Source organism: Delphinapterus leucas, chromosome 19 (assembly GCF_059928025.1).
Source record: "Delphinapterus leucas isolate spDelLeu-1000000601 "Yukka" chromosome 19, BTC_Dleu_Yukka2, whole genome shotgun sequence".
Taxonomy (NCBI): Eukaryota; Metazoa; Chordata; class Mammalia; order Artiodactyla; family Monodontidae; genus Delphinapterus; species Delphinapterus leucas.
In genome coordinates, this window is record NC_143147.1 from 51,941,896 (window position 1) to 51,967,907 (window position 26,012).

The following is a 26,012-nucleotide window of genomic DNA, read 5'->3' on the forward strand; positions in this document are numbered from 1 at the left end:
GTGTCACTTTTGCAGCCTGGCCTTTCCCCGAACCCCAAAAACTCGGCCCAGGGTTCTGGTTTCCCCCAAATTTGGGCAAGGAGAATCCATGCTGTTTCTCCTTCCCTTTTCCTGCGAAGGTCTGGCCTGTTCTTCCTCCACTAGCCAGGACCCAGGGCTCGGGGCTGCTCCAGCCTCCCTGCACCCTCCTGCCTGGGTGCCTTGCTTCTCTCCCCGCTCTCCAGATCCTCTCCGCAGAAACTCTGTCCTCACCTTCAGCAAAAACAGCAACCTGGAGCCACGGCGGGAGGGGACACACAGTTGGGGTACACATGGGTAGCATGGTCATGGGAGCAACTGTGATCACAGAAACCACAGGCCAAACTCTGCCTCAAGAAGCCCCAGGAGGCCCTCAAAGCTCTACTAGGCTCCTACTTCCCTCAGCCTGGACAGGGAGATGGCTGCAGGTGGCCAGCGGGCACTAGGCCAGATTACAAAGTACCCTTTGTCCATTATTTCAGACAGTCCTCACACGATAATCCTGGGAGGGGGAAAGAGCAGGTATCACTGAGCCCATTTTCCAGAGGAAAAAGTCAGAGGTCAATTGTTTTTTCCTAAACCCATAAGGGAAGTTAAGTGTCAGGGCCAGGCCCCAAACTCAGGTTACGTGCCCCTAAGGCCAGAGCTCTTTCCAGCCCCAGGTCCTTCTCCCATGGCAGCAAAGAGGACAAAGGAGAACTCACAGGAGACGCAGGGGCCTTTATTAGGGTCTGGCAGATGTAGTGGAGATGGAGGTGAAATCCCAGGCCTGGGCCTAGGAAAAGGCAGAGGAGAGGCAGAGGGCCCTGCGAGCAGAGCCCAGCCATCCCTCCTCCCCCTGGCAAGCCCTCCCCCATCCCAGGTTCCTCACTCCAGCTTCCCCGGCTCTAGGAACAAAGAGCACCAAGAACTGCCAAGTAGGACCCTCCAGGGCCACAGCTTGGAGCAGAGTGCAGGATGCAGGCTGCTGTCTCCCCAGCATGGGAGATCAGGGGAGCTCAATGTCTCCCTCTCCGCCAGGATGAAGTGGGGAAGCTCCTTCTCTGTCCCCCAGAACAGAACAAACTCTTGTTCTCTGTGATGGGGGAGAGGGAGTGGGGCTTGGCCTCTAAGCAGGACCTAGGAAGAGGCCAGAGGTGGAGTCCCCGGAGGAGTTTCCGAGACACCACCTTCACACTCGCAGTGTCTCCACTTTCCCTTCCCATCAACTCTGGGGAGCAGCTCAGAGTCTGGGCTGGAGTGACTGATGGGCAGAGGGGATCTGCTCCAACGACATCTGTGGGTTTCAGAGTGGGAGTTTCCCTGACACCAAATTCAGCTCTATGTACACAGGGCAGCACCCCCGGCAGCAGGGGAGCAGCTGCTAGGGGCTAGTAAGAGTAGCCACCCTTGGGGCCAAAGGGCTGGGCGGGGCCAGCCAGCTCTGGGAGGTAGGCGGGGCTCTCGTCCAAGTGGGACAAAGGGACTGTGTCCTCCTCACTGACGGGCCGGTCAAACTCAGCCTTGAGAGTTGGACGCTGATTGTCCGGGAAGGCCAGAGAGAAGAGGGCCTCGGGCTCGCACACAAACTTATACACGTAACGCTCGCCAGCCACCTGTGGGAAGAGAGGGCTGGGTCAGTGTTGGGGTGGGGAGAGCAGCCCTCCTACAGATGCCCGGGGCACATTTCTCCTCCAGCAGTTTCTTCTAAGAAGCTCCTGTTCTCTAATCTCAACCTCTCCACGCTTTAGGCTTTTCCATTACCATTTATATGTATCACTGTTTTGGGAGAGGGAAATCTTGGGATTGTCCACAGTTTGACTTCTCTGACTGGTTCACTGTCTGCTCCTTCAAACTTGCGAGAATGCTCTCCTGCCCCCATCACCTTCCCACATCCACTGCCCCCCACCCCCTTGTCCTTGGACCCCTAACCCCGACCTTCTGCATGATGCCTTTCTCGTAGTAGTATCGGAGTGAGCGGCTCAGTTTGTCGTAATTCATGGCTGGCCGGTTCTTCTGGATGCCCCAGAGCCTGGCGACCTGGGGACAGGAGACAGGGTTTGGGGATGGCGATGGCAGCTCAGCGGAGGAAATAATGGGGCGCAGGTCAGAAAGAGTCCTTGAGATTCTTGGTGCAAATGCTCAGCTGGCCCTGCAGCTAAGCACCAGCCCACAGACCCTGGTTTGGCAGGAATTCAGGTTAAATAAAGCAGCGGTGCTGGTGAAGGCACGTGCCACCAGTTCCCAGGTCCTCTCATCTCCAGGCCCCGAAGTCGTTGGGAGGAGGGGTGGGGACATCTGAGAGGCCCACCTCCTCAGGCTCAATTAGTTTGAACTCCATCCCCCGGCCGGTCCAGGCAATGAAGTGGGCATTTGTCGGGTCATCCAGCAGGGCCACCAGAAACTGCCACAGCTGCAAGGCACCCCGGCGCTGGTAGGACGGTCCCTCTCTGAAGGCTCCCACCCCTTCCTGCTTGATGTCTCCTGGGGAACACGGGAAACAGGCGGTGGAGGGCTTGTGCCCTCTGGTCCCCCAAGCAACCCGGTCCCCTCTCCCCAGGGGTCTCTCCAGGCCCTTTCTCATGAAATGTGATGTGATTCCTGGGGGACAGAGAGGGCATGAAAGGTCACTTCTCTGACCTTCAAATTTCTCAGGGACGACGCAGACATCATCTGGGAATGGTCGCAGAGGTTTCTCATAGCCATAGCCTTGAGGAGGAAGTTGCAGGGATCACTCAGATCTGGGGGCTCACTGATACGAGACCCCAGAGAGTCCAGAGGGACTCCTGGCCAGGAGCCCCTCCCCCAAGGCACGACTCCCTCCTCCAAACTTGGAGGGCTTGGCAGGGGAGGTAGGAGGCTGCCTTACCCATGGTCCCGTCACCTGGAGAGGGCCCGGAGAAACCCTCTGCGTGAAGGTACATTGAAGCATACCCAGGGACGTCTGGGGGGGAAGAAAGAAAAAAGGGCGATGTTATAGGTAGCTGGGGTAGGGGCGGCAGTCCTGCACACATTCAAGAACTCCTTCTGCCAGCCTGCCTTCCGGTTCTTTTTCAAGAGGCCTGCCTACCACCGAATCCTAGGGGAAGTTCCCCCCAGAGGGAGTGAGAAGCCGGAAGCCCTCAACTTGAGGGCGGGGCCAGAGGGCCTGGATGGCAGCAGCTGGGGCTGGGCAAAGCTGCTCCACAAGGCCCAGGATTCCAGGGAGCAGCTGTTTCCTGTGAGTTTATGGGGAGGAGGAGGGTAGAGATGAACCTCCGGGGAAAGGGTTCAGTGTCCCAGCCTAAGATTCCTTGGAATGGGCTGACGTCCGGTCAGCAGGGCAGGTTCCAGCCCAGTGCGGGTGTGAGGGAGGGAGGGAGAGAGGGAGGAAAGGAGTGGGGGTGGGGGGGCGAGAGAGAGAACACGCATGCATCTATTTGTGGAAGAGGCAGTGGGCACACGGGGCTGTGTGTTTTCAGGTCTGACAGCAGACAGTCCACTCTATTTCATTCCATTCCACGGAATTGACACCTCCCCACCCCACCTGGAGGCGGCCCCGGTGCAAAGCCAGCCCTTCAAGTGCCAGCCCCTTCCCGCCCTACCCCCACCACTCCCACCTATGAATGAGATGGTGAAACCCGACACCTCCGGGAGGAGGCGGGAGGGTGGGCTCATTCATGCCTCCATTTTGTGAATGGAATTCCTGACTCCATTCAGCGAAAGCTGAAGGGGGAGGGGCAGGAGTTCAAGGGCATGTAACACGATCTCCTCCGGTCTACATCCTTTGAAGGTCGGCGGCAAGAGCGTCTCCCTCCTCCTTCCTCCATCTCACTGCCGGGCAAGGCTCAGGCTTAGGGCCCGGGCTTGAGGAGAGGTGGGTGCACCCTTCTGGTTCTTGCTGGGGCAGCCTGGAGGATTTGGGGCTCACCCCCCTGCCCCGAAAAGACTGGGCACCAGGAAAAGAGAAATTCAAAAGCTCTGGCCAGCTCTGAGCCTACCCTAATCTCTGAATTTATTTTTTCTAATGCAAGTTTGCAGATAAACTCAAATTTGGAGCTGGTAGCAATGTTAACAGGAGACAAGGTTTTCTGGGCCTTTCCTGGGCGCATGGGGTTTTGAGCTGTAGCTGTTTTTGAACACAGCAGCTGAGTGCATCTCACTCCTGTCAACAGCCAGGTGGAACTAGAATTTAAAGCAGTCCCTACTTCCGGTCCGGCCAGGATGGCGGGTCCTTCCAACCTGGAGGCTCGGAACAGGATGTGAAAACCACATGTTAACCCCGCCTTCCAACTGGGAACTGTGAACCTGGCTAGTTTCAAGTTCATGTTTCTCCTCATTAAAATCCCTTTGTATTTTTAAGCTTCTGTGGGGACAGGGACCAATGACACGTCCTATTCATCTTTGTGTCCTCCAACTGCACACACTCATGCTCCTGGCACAGTACTTAAATCTCAGTAGGTAATTAAACCCCCAAGCACCTGCTAAATAGAAATAGGAAGAAATGCCTTAACTTTCCTATCAAGTCACAAGCTACCTGAGGGCAAGGACCTGCACATGTCACTTATCTCTTATCTGAATATAAGTTCGCTGATTGAAAAGTGACAGTTCTTTTGAATCTATGAAAAGAAGTGGTAGGTGGGTGGGTTGAATGTATGAACTGGTAAATGGATGGGAAGGTAAAAAAAATTGTGGGGAGACATTCTGGGTTTAATGGAACTGATCACATGCCACCCCACCCAGCAATCCCACCAAAACCCCTCCATCTCCTTCCCGGGAGCATCTCTTACCTGAGTCGTAGGAGAAGTCCATCTGCTCCTGTTTGATCACTACCCCCGCCCCTGGGTACCTGTGCCCATTGATTCCACCCTGGCCCACTGCCGGCTGGCCGGGCTGGCCGGCCTGTTCATACAGGGGGTCAAGGTATTCCCGCTTGAAGCTCTGCTGGGGGTAGGGTGGGCAGGGCTCCGACAGCTGGCGTTGGTAGGGGGCTGGGAGAGGTTCCCGGCCCCCTCCCTGAGAGGGTGTGAAGGAGTGGCAGATATCCAGGGGCTGCTGGAAGACAGAGCTGGATGTGGTTGGATGGAGAAGGAAGAAAAGAGATTAAACGAAGCCCTCCTTGTGCCTGCTGCTCCCAGAGCTTACAGAGTGGGCTCCGGGGTGGGGGGATGGGGGGATGTCTACCCCTTCCTCCCTACCTCCCCCCATGCCAGGTTTCTTAAGGGCAGTGAAGAACACTCAGGGATTGAGAAAAAACTGGTGAGACCTGGTTCTCCTTGTCACCTTACCTATGCTCCCCGAGGTACCCATGGCCAGGGTGGGGCTGGGAGGTGCCAGAAGATCTCAGGAAACTCCGTTGTTCTGCCCGGGGAAAGGGTTGCAGGGGCGACTGTCCGGGGGCACCAGGGACGGGGGACTTGATGGCGATTTGTCTAGGGGGGTCATAGGCACTGGAGGTGAGGGGGAGACAGGGGTGAGGGGGCAGAGAAGCTGGGCGAGCATCTTTGAACGCCTCACTCCCTGGGAAGTCAGGTCACAGGGATTACGGGAGGAGAGTAGAGGGTGCCGGGAAAGGAACAGCATGAGCCAGACTCAGCCCCAAATGAACTTGTTTTTCTCCTTTCTTAATCCTGAAGCTGGGTGTAATCTTTAGAACACCTCTCCCCAGCCCAGAGCAGCTGGGCTGGGTCAGACAGCAGCTTCTCCAGTGGAAACACTCTGCCTGGGTCTTAACACACATCCCTTGAACCCGCTGCTGCATTTTTCATCCTAACTACTCAGGAAATCCTGAGCTATATTACTGCCATTACAGGAGCTCGGAAATCCTTTCTGTGTCTAACCTGCATCTCAACTGCTGCCAATGCTCACAGGTGCCCACCCCCACCCTCCATCCAACCCTTCCCCAGGGCGGGGCTGGGGCTCACCTGGAATAAAGGCACTGCTCGCCATGGTGGTAGGAGAGGGACGGCTTCCTGCTGCAGGGCAGGGCCCGCTCTGTGCGGGGACTCGGGGGTTCCTTCTTGATCCTGGTCGTGGGGCTGTGGAAAGCTACTGTGGGGGTCGGGAGAGGCAGAGCAAGGCCAGAGAGTGTCACAGGAGAGGCAGGAAGAGCTTCGGACACCTTCTGCTCTTCAAGGATCAGCTGGGTGCCAGTACAGCCTCATCCCCCTTCTCTGGATCTCCGTTGTCAGACACTTCTAAGAACAGTTGGGCTATTTACATTATGTGTAGCTTTATACCTCAGGCTAATGTCCAATATGAACCAAAGAAACTGTCTGAAGTTCAACATTTAACGCAATCCCCCCACCCCCCAAACACCTTTCTAGGGGTGAGCACCTCCAACGAAAGGCCTCTGGTTTTCCTGACTGCCCTGTAAAATTCCAAGGGAGAAAAATGTTTTCTTCTTTGGGGCTATGAAGAATCTTTCTTTTTCTGGTTAAGGTTGGATATTAGCCCACTTGCCTGTCAGCTGACTAGCATCATACACACGCTCCTAATTATCTGAGAAGAACATTGGCCTTTCCTGTGGCCCCTGCTGGGTTCGCCAACTCCAGCCACCAGGCTGAGCAGCAGAGTTGGTTCCGAGGCAGTGAATGTCAGAGAGTCAAAACCTGCAATCGACTGTTCTGTCGTCGATCATTGTGCCCTGTTTTCATTTCATTGAAGATAGTTGAGAGCAAAGTATCTGACATTAAAGCAGCGTTTCTCAACAGTAGCACTAGTGACATTTGGGCCAGATAATTCCTTGTCATGGGGGCTATCCTGAGCATTGTAGGATGTTAGCGGCACCCCTGGCCTCTACCCACTAGATGCCAATAGCACCCCACCCTCAGTTGTGACAACCCCAAATGTCAGCTAACATTGCCCCATGTCTCCTGGGGGGCAAAATCGCCCCCAGTTGCATGAAAGTAACTTAGAATGGTAGAACTGGACCTTGCCGCACTGGTCCAAGCCCCTCGCTTCAGAAATAAGGAAATGGAGGATCACAGAGATGAAGTGTCTGCTCCAAGGTCACACAGCTAGGATGGGCAAGCCCCGATTTGAAGCAAGGTCTTCATCTCCCAGTTATTGCTTGGTCTTTGAGTCCAAACCCAAGAATGGGGCGCCCTGCCCTTCACCCTCTTCTAGAGGACAGAACAAGTTGATCTTTTGTGATTCTCTATCCCTATGACTCATTTCCTGCCCTCCCCTACTCCCCATTCCCTCTACCCAGGGCCCTCTACTCACAGTTTTCTGAATGGAAATCAGGAACAAACTGCTCATCACTGTCCGGTACCTGAGCTGCAGAGAGAGGCCAGAGGTGAGTCTGGGGTGGGGCCCTGGCTGGCAGCCCCTGGCAGACACCATTATTGCAGCCCTGCAGATTAGCACCAGCCCGAAGCGGGGAAACAGCTTTCCTGGGACTGTGGGCAACTCCACCCCAGGTCCTAGCGACCTCCATCTCTGGGCTCCATTAACACCCTGGAGGGAAGGCTGCAAGTTCTCAGAACCCGTCTGAGCAGATTCCAGAGTTTTGTCCTAGATGCTTTGTCTTTTTTTCCCTCCACTTTTATGAGTGAAGACAGCCCTGCCCCTCAGAGTTTACAAAGCTCCCTCAAAGCTCCCAGCAGAGTCACATCTGGGGTGGGCAGGTACTATAAGGAGTGAGATTCTGTAGACTTAGAATCACATGGGAAGATTCTGAATCTGGGCTGGACCCAGGAATCTGCCTTTTATAGAACCTCCCGGGTGAAAGGTAGAAATCTAGAGCCTGGTAAAGGAGATGGAATGGAAGAAAGAGAATGGTTCAAGAGAGGCGATAAGAGGATGACAATGGGAGAGGAGGCTGGGGACACTGGCAGGTCAGGTGCCTTATCGCTCTGATGTGCAACTAGGAGAGAGAGAAGGGTTCCCAAGCTTGGAGCTCTGAGGAGCACTCCCAGGGTGCCAGCGTGGGTAGAGTTGAGTTTGGGGATTAGGCAGGAAAACTAAAATAGAACAACAGCTCATCCATGGCCTCCAGACTGGATATCCGGGCTTTGATTTCTAGTTCTTATCCTGGGCTCACTAACTCCTTCAGGTGGGATACAGCTCAGCACCTCTCCTGACCCCAGAGTCTTTGCCCACTTTTTGCCCCTCTCTCAGGAATAAATAGATCACAGCAGGAAGGGGAAGGGTAGACACTGAGAGGGACTTCCTATCAATCTGGGAAGAGACTGGCTTGAAGATGAAGCAATGGAACCCATGGAGAGGGGTCTTTTGTTCCCTGGAGACTGCTCTCAGATTGGACAATAGGAAAACTCATGGATAAAATGACCGGAGAGTTGAGAATGGCTGGTAAGGGTGTGGGATATGAGGAGATGGCTGGAGATCATGGCCACTCGTCCTAGTCTATACAGGACACACCCCAGTCTCTATGGCTTCCCTCCTGGGCCAAGGCTCCATCACTTCTTCCTTGGATTTCAGCCACGACATGTTATCAGAACTCCCAACATCTACTCTCCCCAAAACTGTCAGAGGGATCTTTTTACAACAGAAATCCGATCACTTCTCTCCCTTGCTTAAAGCATGAACCCCAAACTCTTGCCCTTGGCCTCTGTGGCGCCCAAGTTTCTGGCTCTTGCTTACCTCTCTCACCTGCCTCTCCTTGCCTGTTACTCTCCAGAGCTCTGGTCTCCTTTTGGGTCCTCAAACTTGACCAGCTTGAACCCTCTTCCCCACATCTTGGCCTGTTTTTTTCTGGCCTTTGAAGTGTTAGCTCACTTTGCTTTCTCAGAGGCTTTCTCTGACCACCCAAACCAAAGTGGTCCCTCCTGGCTCTCGATCGCATCCCTGTTTTATTTTTTCCCTAGCACATATGACTACCTGAACTTATTAATTTACGCACATGTAACTTATGTGTAATTTATTGTCCATCTCCTCTACCAGAAAGTTAACCTTGCTGAGGGCAGGGGCTTTGTCTGTCTTATTTGTCTGACTCCCCAGCATCCCTCAAACAAGGTCTCGTTCAGAAGAGACACTCAATGCATTATTTGTCAACTATATGAATAAACTACAATGACGCCTTGTCCTCAGGCCGGTGAGAGCCAGCAACATGGGCCTGGGAGCAAGAACTGAAGAGATCCTAACCAATCAGCCCTTCCCTCCCCTTTAGGGCTCCCCCTCTCCACCACCAGGTAACATTAGAGGCAGGTCCCCTGAAAAGCACATCTCACAAGGGATGCTTTAGGCTGTGATCAATTGCTTGGCAAGTGGATTCTTCACCAACTTACTTTAAATATCAGAGGTGTCAAGTGCTTTAAAATACACATTTATGCGTGGTGGGGGGGAGGGATAAATCGAGAACATGGGATTAACAGATGTACACTACCATATATAAAATAAACAAGGATTTACGGTATAGAGCAGGGAACTATATTCAATATCTTGTAATAAACTATAATAGAAAGGAATAAAAAAATATAGGTATACACATATATACATGTATAACCAAATCACTTTGCCGCACACCTGAAACTAACACAATATTGTAAATCAACTATACTTCAATAAAAAAATAAATAAAATAAAATAAAATATACGTTTGTAGGTAGGTGACTTCCTGACAGAGGGAACCCAATGGCTGAGGGGTTTAAGAATCAGGAACCACTAGCAGCTAAAGAACTTATGAAAGAAAAGTAAGCATAGAACAATCCTCAAGTGATCAAATAGATCACTAGGGCATGAAATCCCGTGGCAAAAACAAATAGACCAAAAAACCACACAGCACATCTTTTCAGGAGCGCGACTAGGGCACAAAGGCAACCATTCCCAGACTGGGCCCAGTCAAGAATCCCGGGGCATTGTTAACAACAGATTCCCAGTCCCCTCCTCTGGAGAGTCACATTCCATAAGCCCGGGGTGGGGGCCAGGCATCTGTATTTTAACGCATGCCCCTGGTAGCTCTTAAGAATAGGCAGGTTTGGAAAACTGGATAAAGGGAAGGGTGCAAAACCTGCTCAGCTGCCCAGGGGTGCAAGGCCCAAGCCCATCCCTGCTGTGCCCTCTGGCCCACCCACAGACAAGACCCCCAGAGTGGCAGGATGGGGGTGATAAGAGCAAGATGGACAATATTTCCCTCCCTGCCACCTGGGCAAGGAGGGTTCCAAGGGTGGAGGAGGTGCAGAACACGGGGGAGGCTGACGCACATAGGTCTGCTTCTGGGGCTACATTAACTGCCGGTTTCCACGGAGGTAACGGGCTGGGGGCATCTCCTGCTGGCGTCACAGACCAGGTCACGTGACACTAGAGAGCCCTGGGGTCATCTTGTCTTTCCTCTTGCCTCAGGCCTGAGGGTTTGACCAGAACCCCCAGTCCCCACAGCAGTCCCAGAGGAGCCCCCCCCGCCCCAGCACACTGACCACACCTCAAAAGAGGTGGCACCATCTTCATCCCAGGGCCATGAGAAATCAGCCAAGGCAAGAAGGGGCTGTGGTGGGAACCCCAGTCCCTGCCTGGCCCCTCTCCGGAACGCCGGCTTCTCCCAAAGGGGCAGGACAGGGCTTCAGTCGCACAGAGACTGTCAAGGGTGGGAATAGGAACAGTAACGTGGAGCCTCTCATTCCTGGACAGCAGGAGAGTTTCTAATTGCCGTGTTTGGTCTTGAGTGTCAGCCGCTCTGTATTTGTTGAGCTGGCTGAGCTCTGGCTGCCAAGCCAGTGTGCCAGGGTCCGCCCTCAACTCCATCCTGGCACTAAGGTGGAGCTTATCTGCCTGGGGACATGGTAGATGATTAAGGAGGGGACGGGAAATGTGCCAAGCCAGCACGATACCCAAAAAGAGAGAATTTTAGGGAACATCCCTCCAATGGGGGGCGGGGGTCAGGAGAAGAGAAGGGGCTTAGGGGCCTCCCAAGCTGGGCTCCAGGAGAGCTGGGAGGTGAAAATCACCAAGTAGCTAAGCCCACCCCAGGCAAACCACCCACCTATATGATACATGCCCCATCACCTTCTCCCCCTCCTAGGGTGCAATTACAGGGTGAAGGGGTCTCTTAAGGAGCCCCAGGGGGAAGGGGGGCCATTCCCCGGAGCTTCTGCTCCATTGTGTCACCACTGGCCTCATCTCTCACCCTTACCCCGCCCCCACCCTGGCAGTGTGCTGGAAGGAACCAGTTCTCTATCTGTGGAGGGGACATTTGTCCCCAAGAGCCTTCTGGAAGGGGAGGAGACAGAAAGATGTAGAAGGAGGCATTGTAGCTAGGAAAGACTGGGAGAGGGGATTAACCCCATATCGCCCCACAGACAGACTGCAGCACCAGCGTGCACACACGCAGATCCACACACACCCTGATGCCTTCTACTTCACGCCAGCACATGGATGAAACACATCCTCTATGCATACCCTTCCCACACAGGTTCTCTTTTTGGACTTAAAAATACGATGAGGGAAAACCAAGGGGCAAGGGAGCTGAAGACCTTGGAGGAAGATTTGGGAGCAATTATTCTTATGGCAAGGGGAGCACAGACCCACCCCTTTGAGAATCTCATAAAAGCTATGGATCATTCTCTTCCTAGAAAAATTCACATTCCTTTGTGTATGGTGTACCCCCAACAATTTTATACACATATTAGAGGGCGCAAGGACCCCTGCAACCTATCCACAGAGCTTTTGGGAAGCCACCGACCCTGTTATGGACCCCCGCCTCATACAAAGGACATACATGACCCAGAGTCAATGTTCCTTACCGCCAAAGAGACCAACATCATTGTCTCTGAGGGTTCCTGTGGGCTCCCGACAAGCCCGGAAAGGAACCGTTGTCCAGAAGCGGCACATCTTTAACCATAGCCAGACACAGCTTGGGCTCAGCCTGTCTGAGCCTGGGTTTCCCTGCAGTAGCCTGATTATTTCTCCAGCAACTCAGCAGATCCCAGGCACCCCGAAAACAGACACACCTTCTTAGTCTCACTTCACCCCCACCCTCTCCATCTAGAAAACCTCCAACCCAAAGATGTCTGAGCTGCCTCTACAGAGCCCCCCTCCCCCTCCCCCTCAATGTTGCACGGACACCAGACACCGCACCCAGAACCGCCTCCGCCAGAATCCAGCCTGGTGTTCCCCCGAAATCTTCACAGCCTCACCCACACTTCAAGGACCCACTGCGTCTCTCCACATTGGGGCTTTAGGGGGAAATCAAGCTGAGGGAGGATGGGCTCTGGCCTCCAGTCCCACGCACCCCACCACTGGCAAGTTTCCAAAGGAGCTAGTCCCTCCCTGCCACCCCAAAACTCCCTCTGGGCTGCAGGGGTCACTGACCTGGTGGGAAGAGGCAGGAGAGGAGGCTGGGGCGCTGCTGGGATGGTGCAGGGGGACAGGGCCCCGGCAGCTGCATCTGTCTCCGCAGAGAGAGCAAGAAGGAGCGATCGGCCTCAGCATCCCCCCCTCACGCCTGGCCATCCATCGCCAGCTGGGAACCTGAGCTGCTCCCTCAGAAGGAAGGACGGGGAACCAAGGAGACCCCAGCGGCCCCCCCCACCTCCGTCTTGCGATCCCCACCCCCACCTCCCCACCCACTGGATTTAAATGTACAGGGACTTCCAGGGCAGCAGCAGGAAGCACACACACTGGCTGTCACACTGACACATGCAGATAGACACAAGTACAATTTCTAGACCCCCACCGCCAAGGGGTGGGGCTTCCAAGGTTGAGAGCAGATGAGAACGTTTTCCTCCCCTTCCCATTCCAAACCCAGCTGCTTCCAAAATGCCACCCTCTGAGCCTACCCCTAGATCACAGCCCCGGGAGCTGCCCACCTGGGGAGCCTAGGGACCCTCAGCTGACAGACGAGGAGCCTGGCAAGCCAGACAGAAATCAGGCTTTGGGAAAGGAAGTCTTTTAGAGACGGTGGAAACCGACACCGCTGCGTCCTTCAGCTCCAGCCCAGCTCCGAAACCTCGAGCGGAAGATGGGAGGACTGGGCATAGCTCTGCATGTAACTCGCAGCTGGGCACACAGGGCTTGCAGAATCGGGGAAGACAAGACGTGCACAATCTCCCCCAGAACCCCCAGATCCCTCCAGCACCCACGAGGCCGTTCAGCCTCGAATTCCACAAAATGTCTTGAGTGCTTGCTCTATGCTAAACAGTCAGTCTGTTAGCGTACATATTTTGGGGACACCACAGTCGTCAAGACAGATCTAGTCTCACCTAGTCAGGGGTCTTTCTCTTCTACCCCAAGGTTTTAAAGATGGCTCTAGAGGAGCTGGGTTTGAGTTTTAAAAAATCGTCAAAGATACCCAGGTGGAGGGAAGGGGAGATCCCAAAGAAGAGAAAAGCCCTCAAGAAGGGGTTCCTAGTGCTGTAGTTTCTTGGTTTTCAGTGTTACACTGAAGGGACCCTCAGATGGGGGTGTTAACCCTTCCCTCTCAGAGACTGTCTAAACACCATAAGCCTCCTACCTGCAGCCCCACCGGCGACACCCTCAGGCCCCACCCAAACACACCAAGGAATCCAACCAGGAGACCCCCCCCCAACACACCTCGCTACCCAGAGGAGGCCTCGCTATTGACCCCACCCCCGCCCCCAGCAAACTGGAGGGGCAATTTGCCTGGGGAGGGAGGTAGTCAGGAGGCAAGGAGGCGGGAGGATCAGTTGCCATTAGAATTACAATCAAGGCTGTTTGAGGGAGAAGCCCTGGGCTGCTTTGCCAAAGTGAGGCAAAAAAGAATTATTTAAACTTTTGCAGTTCTTTTGGCTCAAACAGTAAATTGTTTGGCGCTGCGGGCTGGGAAGAAGAGAAACCAAGGGTGTAACAATGAATGTTTTGGCAATTCCAGAAAGCAAGTAACAAATGAATCTCTACTTCTCCTCCTCCTGTTTCTTAAACTCCCCACTCCCGCAACACCCCAACCTACACCTCGGCCTGATGGCTGGTGCCAAACAAACTTTGCAAATGAAAATTTCAACCAGGAAAACGGGCCTGGGGCCAAGTTCCATTCAAATAGGCAAATACCCCACACAATGGTCTGATTCATCCGCAGGCCTAGTTACACAAGCCTGGCTCAGGGCAGAGAAAATAAATATCAATATAAGTAACCACGCTGGGAGCTGGAAAGAGTGGAGAGGCAGGGGACGTGGGGAAGGGGCCTTGCAGAGGCCCTTGAGGGTGAGGAGAGAGGAAGCGGGCTAGGCTGGAATAGTAGGGGTAGAGAGCATCCCCCACCCCAATAATAGTAAAGGTCACAAAACCACTCACCTTCAGCAAGCCACGTCTCCTGGAAGTGACTTAGATCCTGGAATAGATCTGAGGGGTGAATAATGGAATTGGAGAAGGTGAGCTGGAGGTGCTCGTGAGAGAGCGGGAGCCCTAGCGAGCCGGATGACCTCCCCCTTGGGGGTACTGGCGGATAATGACCAGAGTCCCTTGGAGGGCGAGTCCTTTTGGGAAAAGGGCGGGGGCTCCAGGGTCAGCCCTCGGGGTGTGTGAGGTGGGGAGGGTAGCGGTTTGTCGCTCTGTCTCTTTACCTTCGGAGTCGGGGGGCGGCAGGGAGCCCGGGTCCATGAGCTTCCCCTGCGGGACCATCAGCGCTTCGCGCAAGCTCCCATTTCCGGGAGATTTCTGCGGAGAAGGGGAAGAATGCCCCCGAGTCACCCTGAGGCCGCCTGGTCTGGGGGGCGGGGCTGGGGTCCCGGGGTGACTCCGGGGCGGGCAGCCCTGGACCCCGTTGGGGCCGCTGGGTGGGTAGGGGCGGGGTGCAGGGAGGGGGCGGGCGTGGAGGCCGGCGCGGCGGCTCACGCTGCAGAAGGTGTAGGGCACTTGCTGGTCCAAGTATTCGCCTTTCATCCTCCGCTCCATCCGGCCGCTCCCTCCGGCCACACGGCCCGGGCCCCGCGCGGGGGCAGAGACCTGGGGGCGGGGGAGCTGCGTTTGCACACCGTCTGGGGGAAGGCAGCGAGGTGGGGGTGGGGAAGGGCGACCGGGAGGGGCAGTCGCGAGGCTCTGGGTCCGACGGCAAAACTTCTCCGACTCACTTAGGCGATGGGGAGGTTTCCGCCTGCCGAGCCTAGCGCCGCCACCACTCCCCTCCCGCCAAAGGAGGTCCCACCTGCTCCTGGGAGCCGGGCTCGCCGTTTCGGCTGCTTTCTGCAGCCCTGCTTTGCCCAGGCTCAGTTACATAAGACGTGTGTGTGTGTGTGTGTGTGTGTGTGTGTGTGTTCGCTCTCTCGCGCGTGTGCGCTGGCGCGCGGAGGAGCGGGCGAGGAGCGCACCATTCGCACACCCACAACTCTGGCGCCCCCTCCAACCCTGAATCCCAGCTTCTCCCACCCCTTGCCCTGGAATCTGCGGAGGCGGCGGTGAGAGTGTGGTGCGTGTTGGAGGCGAGGCTGGGAATCGCAGACATTCTCCCTCCCTCTCCCTCCCGCAGCCTCACCTGAGGCCCGGGCGTCTGTGCTGGAGCAGCGGAGGGTCCCGAGCATACCCCGGGACCCCACTGAGGGCCGCGGGGCTAGGCCGGAGCGAGGCGGCCCCGGCCCCGGGTCCCCCGCGCACCGGCTTGTTTTCCGGGCGCCGCCGACAGTTGTGAGCCCGGGGGAGCCGCTGATTGGTGCATTTCCTTCGCCTCGGCCTCGGCTCTCTCCCCCCACCCCGTTCCCTTTGTTTCATTGACTTTTGTGAATGAAACCCCAGGGCCCGGCTCGCCCGCCAATCCCGAGACTCGCCCGGCCGAGCCGGAGGGGCGGAGTTTCCCAGCCGCGGGGGCCAATCAGAACGCAGGGGCTGGCTCCCGGCTTCATTCACCGCTTGGGCTCCCATTCATAAAAAAATAAACTCGCGGCCGGAGCTCATTCATAAATAGCTGAGAGAAAACGGGGGAAGTCGAGGACCCTACGGCTCCTCTGCGGGACTCGTCTGTGGCCCTGAGGCTCGGCTAGCACCTCCGGCTGGCGTCTGCACACATCTCTGTGCATCTGCGTGTACGTGGGAGTGTGAATATATCTGTGTGTGCGCCCTGGGGGGAAGCGAGCGGACTTCCATGCCCAGAGCAACAATAATAAAGAGCATTTATGAAGCGCTCTGCTTCCACGTGCTCATTTCACTCCCATAAGTTGGGGAAGGGGTTCTATTTTTTCCATTTTACAGAGACTGAAAATGAAAACTCAGAGAGGGGCAGTGGCTTTGCGGAGGTCACTCCGTCAGCGCCGCTGGGGTTTGCAGCCCGCAATCCCCTATGGTCTCCTGTACAGCCCTTTGAGGCCACAATTAAATGAATTAAAGCTATGTGACAACAACTGATACACAGTAGGCCCTCAATAGATGTAAGCTGGCACGGAATCCAGACTTTTTCTCAAGGGTCTGTTCTCTACAGAGCTGTTCTGTGACCCACTTTCTATTGATTGCAGCAGAAACTAGAGGCCCGGCATGGACCTCTGAAAATGCAATTCTCTCTCCGCCATCTTTCCTCTTATCCTGAGAGCAAACACAAGGTATGAGGGAGCAAAAGCCCCAAGGGATCTGATGATCTGGGGGCAGGACTGCTGTCAGTTCTAGCCAAAAGCTACTCATAGTCTGTCACCTCATTCATTTACCAATTCATTCAATAAATATTTATTGTGCCAGACACAGTGCTGGGTGCCAGGTAGGCAGCTGTGATCAAGATAGACACTTGGTGTGCTGTGCTGGTTAGGCTGGAGCCATGGAGGCACACAGGACATGACATCCCCCAGGTCTTTTTTTTTTTTTCCTGAGATAATCTGGGTCTACAGTCTATGCCCTCCTTTGAGGAGAGCCTGATTTTGTTTCCTGCCTGTTTGTGATAAACACTTCAAGAGAGTGACCAAACCTCAGGCCTGTTTTCAAAATTCATCTAATCTAACACCCCCACTTTACAGATGAGGCTGTCGAGCTTCAGAGAAGGAAATGATACATGCAAGCTCTTTCAGTTGTCAGGATCAGAGCTAGAACACCAAACCTCTAGCACCTGTTTAGGGCTCCTTTCAGGAGATCATCCTGGGCAAATGAAAATAAACTTCCCTCTCTTCTCTGCCGAAATATTTAAGATTCATGCTTATTGCCTCTCTTCTCCAGGAAGCCTTCCAGATATCCTGAATCAGTTCCGTAAAGACCCTACAACATTCTTGCCTATATCTCTGTTGTCAAGTCTTTTTCTGCCTCGTGGTCATCCGATTGTATGGAGAGCTTTCCAGGGCCTGGAAAAGATCTCATTTGCCTCTTTAAGTCTTCCCCAGCTTACTTCAAGCTTATGAGGGTCCCAGGAAATAGTTGTTTAGTGAGTAGGTACAATAAAGACCAAACTAATCGAGCTTAGCAAGGAACCCTCCCCAAGCAAGGAGAGACAAGCCCAAGCAAATCTCAGCTTTAAGCTGGATGGGACCAGTTTAGGGAGGAGCTTGTGTCTCTGAGCCAAGAGAAGTGGGGGAGGAGTAAAGGCAGCTTCCAGGAAGGCAGCTCTGATGTAGTTTCCATGACAATGAAGAAGATTCTGGTGGGTCCTGGAGAGGGCACTCCAGTCTGGGGCTCTCTTTGGGGTGCCCCTCTTGTTCTGAGTTCTTCCATTTTTCTGGAGGCCCCCTGGCTCCCTGGAGAGTAAGTGCTTCCTTTTCATTCCTCATCCAGGGTCGTGGCTGAGGGGCCCTCCTCCTCCGGCTGTGGCTCAGCAGGCTGGCTGAGTCGCCACTGCTGTCACCTGGCCTCTGATTCAACATCCAGGCTCAGAGTGAAACTGGAGGGGAGGGGGCAGGGCACAGCCTTTAAAAAAACAACATAGCCATAGGCTATGATGAAAGCTGGTTAGAACCAACTAGGTCCAAGATGGCAGAATATTTGACTTCCAGTGGACCTTGAGCCTCAGTATATGCTCATTGTAACACATCAGCAAGCTAAATGACACACCCACAGGCGCCATGACAGTTCCAAGGCTGACCATAAAGACCAAAAAGTGGGCGGTGGCCCAATTCCTGGAAATCTCCACCCCTTCCCCAAAATAGTTGGAATAATCCTCCCACTCATTAGCCTATGAAATTACTCAGCCCATGAAAACTAACCATGCCATAGCTCGAGGCCGCTCTTGCCTTCTGAGATGGCCCACACTCTGTGGAGTGTGTTTCTCCCAAGGCCGCTCTCGCCTTCTGTCTGTGGAGTGCATTTCTCTCTAAATAAATCCACTTCTTACCTATCACTTTGTCTCTCACTGAATTCTTTCTGTGATGAGACATCAAGAACCTGAGCTTCATTAAGTCCTGAGACCAGGTGTGTGATCTCAATTAAAATACCGTGGGTTCATAATTCAAAAAGAGTCATGTACCACAATGTTCATTGCAGCACTATTTACAATAGCCAGGTCATGGAAGCAACCTAAGTGTCCATCGACAGATGAATGGATAAAGAAGATGTGGCACATATATACAATGGAATATTACTCAGCCATACAAAGAAACGAAATTGAGATATTTGTAGTGAGGTGGATGGACCTAGAGTCTGTCACACAGAGTGAAGTAAGTCAGAAAGAGAAAAACAAATACCGTATGCTAACACATATATATGGAATCTAAAAAAAAAAAAAGGTTCTGATGAACCTAGGGGCAGGGACGCAGAGGCAGAGAATAGACTTGAGGACACAGGGGGGTAAGGGTAAGCTGGGACGAAGTGAGAGAGTAGCACTGTTATATATACACTACCAGATGTAAAATAGATAGCTAGTGGGAAGCAGCTGCATCATACAGGGAGATCAGCTCGGCGCTTTGTGACCACCTAGAGGAGTGGGACAGGGAGGGTGGGAGGGAGACGTGAGAGGGAGGGGATATGGGGATATATATATACATATAGTTGATTCACTTGGTTATACAGCAGAAACTAACACACCATTGTAAAGCAATTAGACACCAATAAAGATGTTAAAAAAAAAAAAAAGACCGTGGGTTCGGGACTTCGCTGGTGGCGCAGTGGTTAAGAATCCGCCTGCTAATGCAGGGGACACGGGTTCGAGCCCTGGTCCAGGAAGATCCCACATGCCGTGGAGCAATGAAACCCATGCCCCACAACTACTGAGCCTGCGCTCTAGAGCCCGTGAGCCACAACTACTGAGCCTGTGTGCCACAACTACTGAAGCCTGCGCGCCTAGAGTCTCCCGCAACAAGAGAAGCCCCCGCTCGCCGCAACTAGAGAAAGCCAGTGCAGCAGTGAAGACCCAATGCAGCCATAAATAAATGAATGAATGAAAGAATGAATGAAGAAATAAATTTATTAAAAGAAAAAAAAAAAGATCATGGATTCAAGTCCCAATCTGGGTTTCACGGTTTTGAGAGCAGTGACATCTCCAGGGGGAACATTTGAGCTTCTTCCAGGGCTTGAGGTAGTTGGGGAGAGGAAGGAATAGAGGGGCTGGAAATCACGTTTTACTGAGGAGAGGGTCCAGAGCTTTTTTCTGTTGGCAATCACATCACAATAACCAATATTTACTGAGAACTTCCATGTGACATGCCCTGCTGCAAAGACTTGGCCAGTATTTACTCACGCAGCCTTCACAGCAGTCCTGTGGGGAGTCATCTTCATTTTACAGACGAGGAAACTGAGGCCTTGGAAACACACATCTACCCCAAGGATCTGCTCAACAGACTGAGAACTCCCCAGACCGACTCATGGGCCCAAAGACTACATCTGAGTGAATACACAGCAGGAGGGATGGAGAACACACTTGAGCCAGAGAGTATACATAGACACATCCAGATTAAGGAAGCTCACAGTCCCTTCCTGGACACACAGCTTCATGGAGGACACATACAACATACTCCCTGACACCCCCCAACACACCTCTGGTTGGGGGCTGTGCAGGTTAATGCTTCCATCTCTCTGGAATATTGGGGCTGGACTCTGACTTTGTTTCCTAGGAGTCTAAGTTATAAAATGTAAATGTGGATTTTAGATATGCAAACGTCCAACAAAGGCAGCTTGGGACTTGTCTGAGAGCTGGAAGTTCCAAGCACTGGGATGAGGAGGGAGACACCTGGATTAGACCTGAAGGGCCCAGGAGCCATCAGAGAAGCAGGCTCTCCTAGATGACCTTTCAGAATGTAGCGGTGGATGCTGGGTGACCTGCCCAGCGCGACTATGCGGGGAAGACGGAAATGCCTTCAGAGGCTTGGCTTCCTCAGTGTCTGGAAGAGCTGAGTCTCAGAGGCTTAAAGGGCAGTATTTAGAAGGTAACCCCGCTTAATAGTAAGGCCAGATGGATGAGATAAACAGGGTCAAGAGGTAACCTGTGACTCTTTAGTGTCTCCCAAACTGGAGCTGTCACCAGGGGGGAATGAACCAGAGAATAGGGTCAGGGCCTATTTTCTGGTGGGGGTGGGAGAACATGGGGTCTTCGCCACGGGCCGGTGGGTCACCAAGAAAAGAGTGCCACTCTTGGATTTCGTTTCGTCCTTGTCTCACAGTCCCACTCTTTCACACTGCTTCCTCTAAACGGCAGGGCTTCTCAGCCCAGGGTCCATGGGTAACGCTGCCTCTCACTGCTGTGGCCTCTCCCGTTGCGGAGCACAGGCTCCGGACGTACAGGCTCAGTGGCCATGGCTCATGGGCCCAGCCGCTCCGCGGCATGTGGGATCTTCCCGGACCGGGGCACGAACCCGTGTCCCCTGCATCGGCAGGCAGACTCTCAACCACTGCGCCACCAGGGAAGCCCAGATAAGGCTATATCTTGAAACCAACTGTCTGCGTCAGTGTGTGCAGGCGTGTATGCATTTGGCTGAGGAGAGGGTCCAGAGCTTTTATTGGAACCATCACAGATGGGTCTATGATCCCCCATCTCCCCAGGTTAAGAACCACTGCCCTAATGTCTTTTATCCTAGATGTCTTTACAAACATTTTGTCAACATATATGATCTTAAAAGTGGTTGGAAAGAGCACTTTTGGAGACTCTGCTTGGGAGGGGGTGGAGCAATTGCTCCCCTTGTTCTCTCCACCTTCTACTTAGTGGGAGACCTCTCGAGAGCCCCACAGAAAAGGGGGCGGGCCCTCCCTCCAGCCATTTGGCTGGGAGCACATCGTCGGCCTGGAGGAAATGTAGGGGTAAAGCAGATGTCTTGTGCAGCTCCGGAGGGCACCCTGGTAGAGGAGAGCTGTCTCAGGAGAAAAGGCCTAAAAATGAGGCCATGGGTGGAAACCGGGCCTCTCTTTCCCTTGGGTGTTGTAGGGGTGGGATGTACTCAGGAAACCTGGGAGAAACAAGAGGAGGTGATCACCACAGCCTGACTCTTGTGGGATCTCGTACAGCAGAGAGGGGCCACAGTCAGGAATCTGAGACGGGAGGTTCTGCTTTCCCCGAGAGACCCTCAATTGGGTGTGAGATTCTCAGGAGTAGAGGGACAGATACAATGACCTCCTTGGGCCAGGGCAGTCCCTGGGAGGGGCTGATTTTAGGACTCCTCCTTTGGGAGTCACCTTTTGGGGAACCGTATAAGAACTGGTCAGACACCCACTGAGGAACATTTCAATATTTTTAAATGAGGCTAAATAAATGTGTCCTCTTTTCATCTGGGATATTGTCATGGGAGGAAAGTTTGCGCCTAACACTGGGAAGAGTCTGGGAGGTCAAAGTGTGCCCCTGAGGAAAGTCACTTTTATTTTTAGAAGGTGCTGGTGACTTCAGCTGTTCCTCTTTGCTGCTGCAGCCGCTCAGGACTCTCCCAAATGCCAAGTCTTCCTTGTCTTGCTCTGTCTCTTCCCCTATTAGTTTAGATTTCAACCCTCGGCCTTTAGACGAAGCAGCCCAGCTCAAGAACAGGCCCTCCCTGAAAGCTGTAGGATGGAACAGGATCTTTTTTTCCCTTTCGAATTTTTTCCCTTTCTGTCAAAGAGAGACAAATGGACAAATGTCAGCAGGCTGAAGGATGAGAGTGGAATTGGTGCCAGTTGGGCAGAATCCAGGATGATCCCCTTTTTAATTAAGTGCGGATTTGAATTATGAGGGGCCGTAGCTCCTGATGGGCAGGGCACTGCCAAGGGGAGGCGATTTCTCTCCTTAAAGATTAAATGCCGTTCGTTCCACTTAGTCTCTCCCCAGTTCTCTGAGAGCGTCTATTATTTGCTCTTGTCATCACGAGTAATGCCCCAGCTGGCTAAGGCAGAGGCAGGGAACCCAGAGCTGGCAGAAGCCTGGGGGCTTGACTTCTCCTGGACTCTTTTTGGAGGAAATAGTGGTGGTGGTGGGGATTCCTGGTTTTATTTCTGAGTGGTTTTTTTTTTTTTTTTTTTTCAAATCAGAAACTCTTCTGACTCCCCCTAAGGCATCTTAAGGGCTTCCCCGCAACTCGGGAAGCGCCGTTGTAGATTTACTTTTCCTGTTGATTCTCAGCTATCCCTGCTGGCGACCCCAGTCCAGATTTATCCGGTAATTTACAGCCACAGTTGTTAATTTATGATCTGGGGCCATGGAACCCAGAGCCCAGGAAACGATGCTCGCCCTGGGTGAAGGTGCTGCTTTCTTTTCACTCCGTGGGGACCAAGCACCTGGGTGGAGAGAGGATGGCAGAAAGGAAGGATGTTAGGGCGAGCATGCAAAGAGGACACAGAACCTCACCAGATGGGACCCAGGCATTCTGGATCCCAATCTGAGTTTCCAAAATATGATATTTTCACGTGTGCTTACGTGCTTTACATTTTATTGTATTCCTAAGACTTTTCAGATATGTTATCTAATTACCTTTTCCCAGCATTCTTCAAAGCAGGTATTTTTAGCTCCATTTTGTAGTTGAGTACTCTAAAGTTCAGAGAGCAACTGGCCTTCTATCACCGAAGGGTGGGGAGTGGGGGGGGATGGGAGAGTGGACCAAACTCCCACCTCCTGATTCCCTGTTCAAGCTCCACCCAGCTCCAGGGACAGCCGCTTCTGAGAGACCCGTAGAGACAAAAGCATGTTGTTCTTACCAGCCTGATCCCCAGTCCTCTGATATCCTGACCCACCTGACCCTTCCCTCCCTGACATTTCCTTTTTATGCTCTTTTTTTCCCCCTACAAGACCCACTTTCCTGTTAATACCTGTTAGGGTCTTGTTAATTGTGTATCTTCTTAGGGGGTAGTTCGGCATTTTCTTAAATTGCATATCAGACACGAAAGTCTCCCACAAAGGGAAAACTAATGCAGGGGGAAGCATTTTGCTCCCTAGAAATTGAGAATGTAAAGTATATTTAATTAAAATGATAAATCTGATTTTCAGTTTTGTTTTTACTACCGCTAAAACTAATCTATTTTATGCATGTTTGCAGGAGGCTGCAGCCATCAAATCAGAGAATATTAGAGCTGCGAGGCACCTGGAGATCTTTCTGGGCCAAACCTTTCATTTTATAGACAAAGAAACTGAATCTTGATTGGGGAAGGGACCCCTGAAGTTCCAGTGATGTGTGAGGGGCTGGTTCTTCATGGCCCCACCTTCTTTCTTAGCTTACTGGTGTATCTCAAGGGCAGGAATCTTCTGGCTGTGCTCCTCTCTTTAAATGTCTCCCCCGATCCACCGTGCAAACTCCTGCTGGGAGGGGCTTGGCCTCTGGAGCCCCTGCCCCCACCTCGCCCGTTGGTACCGACCACTTCTCTACCCAGTTCTGTCCCTCTGGCTTTCCTGGCTTCCCAGGCTGGATTCTTATTCTCAGGATCATTTGGTGTGATTTTAAATTGTGTTTGATTCTCTGTAATTTTCTCTCTGCCTCCTCAAGGTAGTAACCAGACCTTTGTTTTTCTTGTCCCCGTTGTGTCACAACCCCCAGGGTTGTGTCTGCAGAGTTGAAAACAGAAGCTGTTGAATTCACATTTTATGTTGTTTTTGTTTAAAACAAGGTTGTAAATGTTGCAAACCATTATTTATTTGAATAGGTAAGACATGCATTTGGTACAAAATTCAAAAGTCGTATAATGCTCTCTGGTGAAATTTTATAGTCTCTCCCCTGGCAACCCATTTTACCTTACTAGAGGCAGCCGAGATGACACGTTCAATTTCTTGTGCCTTCTTGGTGAGACAAACAATACACATATACACAACAATTGCAGACCTCACACACATACCTGAATCTCCTCTCCTTTGTTTATACAAATGGCGTAGACTTGTGAACACGGGGGGGCATGAAAGTACCAAGAGGCAAAGAAACTTCATCCTGACACAGCCTGGCCCCACCAGAGAACAAATAGTTCAATAAACTGAACTAGAACTTCTAGAGGTTGTTATATGTACTGTTAAGATGGTTTTGCCCATCTCCGCCACCTCCCATACAATTAAAAACAACATAAACCATAGAATAAATTAGAGGAAATCCAGACAAGGCTGGATTTTCATCATGATTACCAATACCAAAATATTGCAAAGGAAAAAAGAAAAAATTGGTGCTTCTGTTTTGCCCTAAGCACAATTTGTGTCTGATTACTCGGCAAGGGTTTTGAGACAAATATCCTGGTTGTGCCTCTGACTGGCTCTGTGATCTGGGTGAGTCAATTAATCTCTCTGAGCGTCAGTTTCCTTATATGTGCAATGGGGACAATAAGATCTACCTTGGCTCAGGTCTAGGGATAATGGGTAGAAAATGCCGAGTTAACAAGAACAAGCCCCTTTTCAATCTCTCTCTGTAAATGTATGTGCAAAGTCTCTCTGGCTGTCCCCTTCCCCCGGTGCACCCTCACTTCTTGGCCTGCTCCATTTAGGCCTCTCTGGCTCCCAGTGTATGAGCTGATATTCCCCTATTTCCCCTTCATCTCCTCCACGCTGCTGTCCTGGGAAGCCTCCACAGCTGCTTGGCCGTGGATCTGGGTGTGCCAGTTTACAGGCAGTGACCTTTCTCATCTACTGGTTATTGGTGGCCAGTTTCATTTGGATTCTAGGGGAAGAGGCTTTGAGGTCCCCAGGGTCTAGTCTGCAGTGGCTGTTGGGATGCTATGCTTCCAGGGACAAGGGGTTCCACCTCCTTTGGCAGAGAAATGGGGATCCAGTTAAGAGGCAGGAGATCAGAGGAAGGGGGATCGTGGGTCCTTGTGTGTGTGTGTGTGTGTGTGTGTGTGTGTGTGTGTACATACACAAGTTATAATAGTCACTGCTTCACTTCTTATTTCCAAGAAGTCAGAAGGCTGCAGTAATTTCTTCAGAATGAGCCCTCCCAACTCCACCCTGCCCTGTGACTCCCAATTGTCTGTAGGATGCAATCCCAGCTCCTAAACCTGGTCTCCACAATGTTCACACTCCTCAGTCCCACGCTTAATACCCAAGTTCATCAACCCGGGGACACATATTGTCTTTTTTTTTTTTTTTTTTGCGGTACGCGGGCCTCTCACCGCTGTGGCCTCTCCCGTTGCGGAGCACAGGCTCCGGACGCGCAGGCTCAGCGGCCATGGCTCACGGGCCCAGCCGCTCCACGGCAGGCGGGATCTTCCCGCACCGGGGCACGAACCCGCATCCCCTGCATTGGCAGGCGGACTCTCAACCACTGCACCACCAGGGAAGCCCCTCTTTTTTTTTTTAACAGGTTTTTTTTTTTGGAATTTTATTTTATTTATTTTTGTACACAGCAGGTTCTTATTAGTTATCCATTTTATACATATTAGTATATATATGTCAATCCCAATCTCCCAGTTCATCCCACCACCACCCCCGCTTTCCCCCCTTGGTGTCCATACCTTTGTGCTCTACATCTGTGTCTCTATTTCTGCCCTGCAAACCGGTTCATCTGTACCATTTTCTAGGTTCCACATATATGCGTTAACATACGATATTTGTTTTTCCCTTTCTGACTTACTTCACTCTGTATGACAGTCTCTAGATCCATCCACGTCTCTGCGAATTGGGACACATATTTTCTTTTGGGCTTCTGTGCCTTTGCAAATGCTACTTCTTCAACCTGAAACCCTTTTTTTCCTCCCCTACGGATGAAACCTCACAAGGCCCAGATGAAATGCTTCCTCTCCACTTTCCCAGGCAGAGGGCCCTCCGTCAAATCCTGCAGGACACTCAGAGCACACCTCTCTTGGAGGGAGACCTGGTCTCCTGCGTTGTCGGCGTGAGCATACTCAGCTCTCTCCCCTTGCGGTAGAAG

The 26,012-nt window shown here is 52.6% G+C and overlaps 1 protein-coding gene across 3 annotated transcripts; it reads right to left on the reverse strand.

The window, feature by feature from the left end:
• Positions 1–237: 237 nt before the first annotated feature.
• On the reverse strand, positions 238–15,773 carry ETV4 (ETS variant transcription factor 4). 3 transcript variants are annotated; one of them, XM_089900007.1, is made up of 12 exons: positions 15,481–15,773; positions 14,725–14,835; positions 14,454–14,547; positions 14,185–14,232; positions 7,204–7,257; positions 5,901–6,027; positions 5,265–5,426; positions 4,767–5,044; positions 2,867–2,941; positions 2,309–2,706; positions 1,936–2,037; positions 238–1,613 (listed from the first exon to the last, which is right to left on the reverse strand). In XM_089900007.1, the coding sequence occupies exons 1-12, from the start codon at positions 15,742–15,744 to the stop codon at positions 1,389–1,391; spliced, it is 1,938 nt and encodes a 645-aa protein (XP_089756133.1). In that variant the 5' UTR covers positions 15,745–15,773; the 3' UTR covers positions 238–1,388. The 3 variants fall into 3 exon arrangements, with proteins under 3 accessions (XP_089756133.1, XP_089756132.1, XP_089756131.1); XM_089900006.1 differs by lacking the exon at positions 15,481–15,773 and having other exon boundaries at positions 5,265–5,408; positions 14,725–14,872; XM_089900005.1 differs by lacking the exon at positions 15,481–15,773 and having other exon boundaries at positions 14,725–14,872.
• Between the last annotated feature and the right edge of the window lie 10,239 nt (positions 15,774–26,012).

Coding starts and splice junctions, on each gene's coding strand:
- ETV4 (XM_089900007.1), bottom strand. CDS start 15,744: ATGGGAGCCCAAGCGGTGAATGAAGCCGGGAGCCAGCCCCTGCGTTCT. Junction 14,836..15,480: donor GGCGCCCGGAAAACAAGCCG/GTGCGCGGGGGA, acceptor CCCCGCCCCCAG/GTCTCTGCCCCCGCGCGGGG. Junction 5,045..5,264: donor GGGTACCTCGGGGAGCATAG/GTAAGGTGACAA, acceptor AACCACATCCAG/CTCTGTCTTCCAGCAGCCCC.